Here is a 2,261-nt window from a genome sequence, read left to right as displayed (position 1 = left end):
GGACCCGGGACCGAACGCCTCTCGTCACTGACAGGGCTGCAAAGTTGTTTTCTGAACCCCGTGGGCGTCCCCTGCCCCCCCAAACCTGCTCGCGCGCCCCCTCCCCCCTCCGTCACCTCCTCGAGTTTCGTTCTTTCAAACTTTTTGAGACCCTAATTGGTGGTCTCTGAGCGGCTCCCCGGGACTCCCGCCTCCTGAATAATCTCATCACGTCACCGGGCCCAAGAGGGGCGTGGGGGTGAACGAAAGGACTCCCCGAACTTTTTTTTCCAGCGGGGCCGAACGGCGGCTCCGTGATGATTGGCCAGGGCGCACCACTGCGAGCCTGTCAATCACCGGGCCTCCCGGGAGCGAGGGGCGGACCGAGCCCCAACCCCGGGGGATCCGAGCAGGTATATAAGAGGCCCGGAGAGCGCCCGGCCAGACTGCGAATGCGACCAGCTCGAGACAACGCATCAGGTGCGAGTAGCCTGCAGGTTCCCGCTGATTTGGCGCTGAGCACTTCGGCAAGACTGCCCGACCCACTGGCCCACCGGCCCCCAAGCGCCCCTCCGACGGAGTCCCCAGGCCTTTTCACCGTGGCCGCTCCAGCCCCGGGAGCGCCTTCTCCTCCCGCCACCCTGGCGCACCTTCTTCCCGCCCAGGCCATGTACAGCCTGCTGGAGACTGAACTCAAGAACCCCGCGGGGCCACCCACCCCAGCTGCAGGCGCGGGCGGCCCCGCAGCCCCGGGCGGTGCAGGCAAGAGTACCGCGAACGCAGGCGGCGGCGCGAACGCAGGCGGCGGCAGCGGCGGTGGCGCGAGCGGCGGCGGCGGCGGCGGCGGCGGGGGCAGTGACCAGGACCGGGTGAAGCGGCCCATGAACGCCTTCATGGTGTGGTCCCGCGGGCAGCGGCGCAAGATGGCTCTGGAGAACCCCAAGATGCACAACTCTGAGATCAGCAAGCGCTTGGGCGCCGACTGGAAACTGCTGACCGATGCCGAGAAGCGGCCGTTCATCGACGAGGCCAAGCGGCTGCGCGCCGTGCACATGAAAGAATACCCGGACTACAAGTACCGGCCGCGCCGCAAGACCAAGACGCTGCTCAAGAAGGACAAGTACTCCCTGCCCGGCGGCCTGCTGCCCCCCGGAGCCGCGGCCGCCGCCGCCGCCGCTGCCGCCGCCGCCGCCGCTAGCAGCCCGGTGGGCGTGGGCCAGCGCCTGGACACGTACACACACGTGAACGGCTGGGCCAACGGCGCGTACTCGCTGGTGCAGGAGCAGCTGGGCTACGCGCAGCCCGCAACCATGAGCAGCCCGCCGCCGCCGCCCGCGCTGCCGCAGATGCACCGCTACGACATGGCCGGCCTGCAGTACAGCCCCATGATGCCGCCCGGCGCCCAGAGCTACATGAACGCCGCCGCCGCCGCGGCTGCCGCCTCGGGCTACGGGGGCATGGCGCCCTCCGCCGCCGCCGCCGCCGCCGCCTACGGGCAGCAGCCAGCCGCCGCCGCCGCCGCGGCCGCCGCCGCCATGAGCCTGGGCCCCATGGGCACGGTGGTGAAGACCGAGCCCAGCTCGCCGCCGCCCGCCATCGCGTCGCACTCGCAGCGCGCGTGCCTCGGCGACCTGCGCGACATGATCAGCATGTACCTGCCGCCCGGCGGGGACGCGGCTGACGCCGCCTCGCCGCTGCCGGGCGGCCGCCTGCACAGCGTGCACCAGCACTACCAGGGCGCCGGGACTGCCGTCAACGGAACGGTGCCGCTGACCCACATCTGAGCACCGGCCTGCGCTCGCCGCTCCTCCGCCCCACCCCGCCCCGCACCCCCGAGTTGGGACGCCTTGTTGTTTAGCTTTGCTTGCCTGGGACTGTTGCCTTGTACCGATGATGGGGAGCACAGAAAGTTTTGCTATAGCTGTCGGGTTTTGTACGAAAGCAAAAAGGAGTCCGGAGCGGCGGAAATGGGACTTTCTCGAGCTCGCCTGCCCCTCTCCGCTGCCCTCCCTCCCCTTTTGTAGGCTGGGAATCGCTGTGTTGTTTGCAAAGAAAAAGCAGCACCCCCCTCCTCCTGCTGGGTTCCTGGGTTTTTCTGTTGCATTTGAAAATGTTGTTTCGTTAGTTTGCTGTTAGCCGAGGAGTGAGTGGATGGGAGAAACATACTCTCGGGTGAGGCTAGCCTGAGAACTGCAACGCCTCCTCCCCCAGTAGCGTTGCATCTGTTTTCCTCGTGGGCTTTGCGGGGGGTGGGGGGCGGGGCGCTGACCGCTTGGAGCGGC

General features: G+C 68.4%; 1 protein-coding gene across 2 annotated transcripts; it reads left to right on the top strand.

The window, feature by feature from the left end:
- Positions 1-431: 431 nt before the first annotated feature.
- On the top strand, positions 432-1,763 carry SOX3 (SRY-box transcription factor 3). Of its 2 annotated transcripts, XM_032620116.1 has the most exons (3): positions 648-714; positions 781-1,441; positions 1,520-1,763. In XM_032620116.1, exons 1-3 carry the CDS (start codon positions 648-650, stop codon positions 1,761-1,763), a joined length of 972 nt encoding a protein of 323 aa, XP_032476007.1. The 2 variants fall into 2 exon arrangements, with proteins under 2 accessions (XP_032476006.1, XP_032476007.1); XM_032620115.1 differs by having other exon boundaries at positions 432-1,763.
- Positions 1,764-2,261: the final 498 nt, after the last annotated feature.

The sequence above is a fragment of the Phocoena sinus genome, chromosome X (genome assembly GCF_008692025.1).
Source record: "Phocoena sinus isolate mPhoSin1 chromosome X, mPhoSin1.pri, whole genome shotgun sequence".
In the NCBI taxonomy this organism is placed as follows: domain Eukaryota; kingdom Metazoa; phylum Chordata; class Mammalia; order Artiodactyla; family Phocoenidae; genus Phocoena; species Phocoena sinus.
This window is presented reverse-complemented; position numbering and strand designations above follow the sequence as displayed.

Bases quoted from the DNA above. Each gene is read 5' to 3' on its own strand.
- SOX3 (XM_032620115.1), top strand. From the start codon at position 432: ATGCGACCAGCTCGAGACAACGCATCAGGTGCGAGTAGCCTGCAGGTT.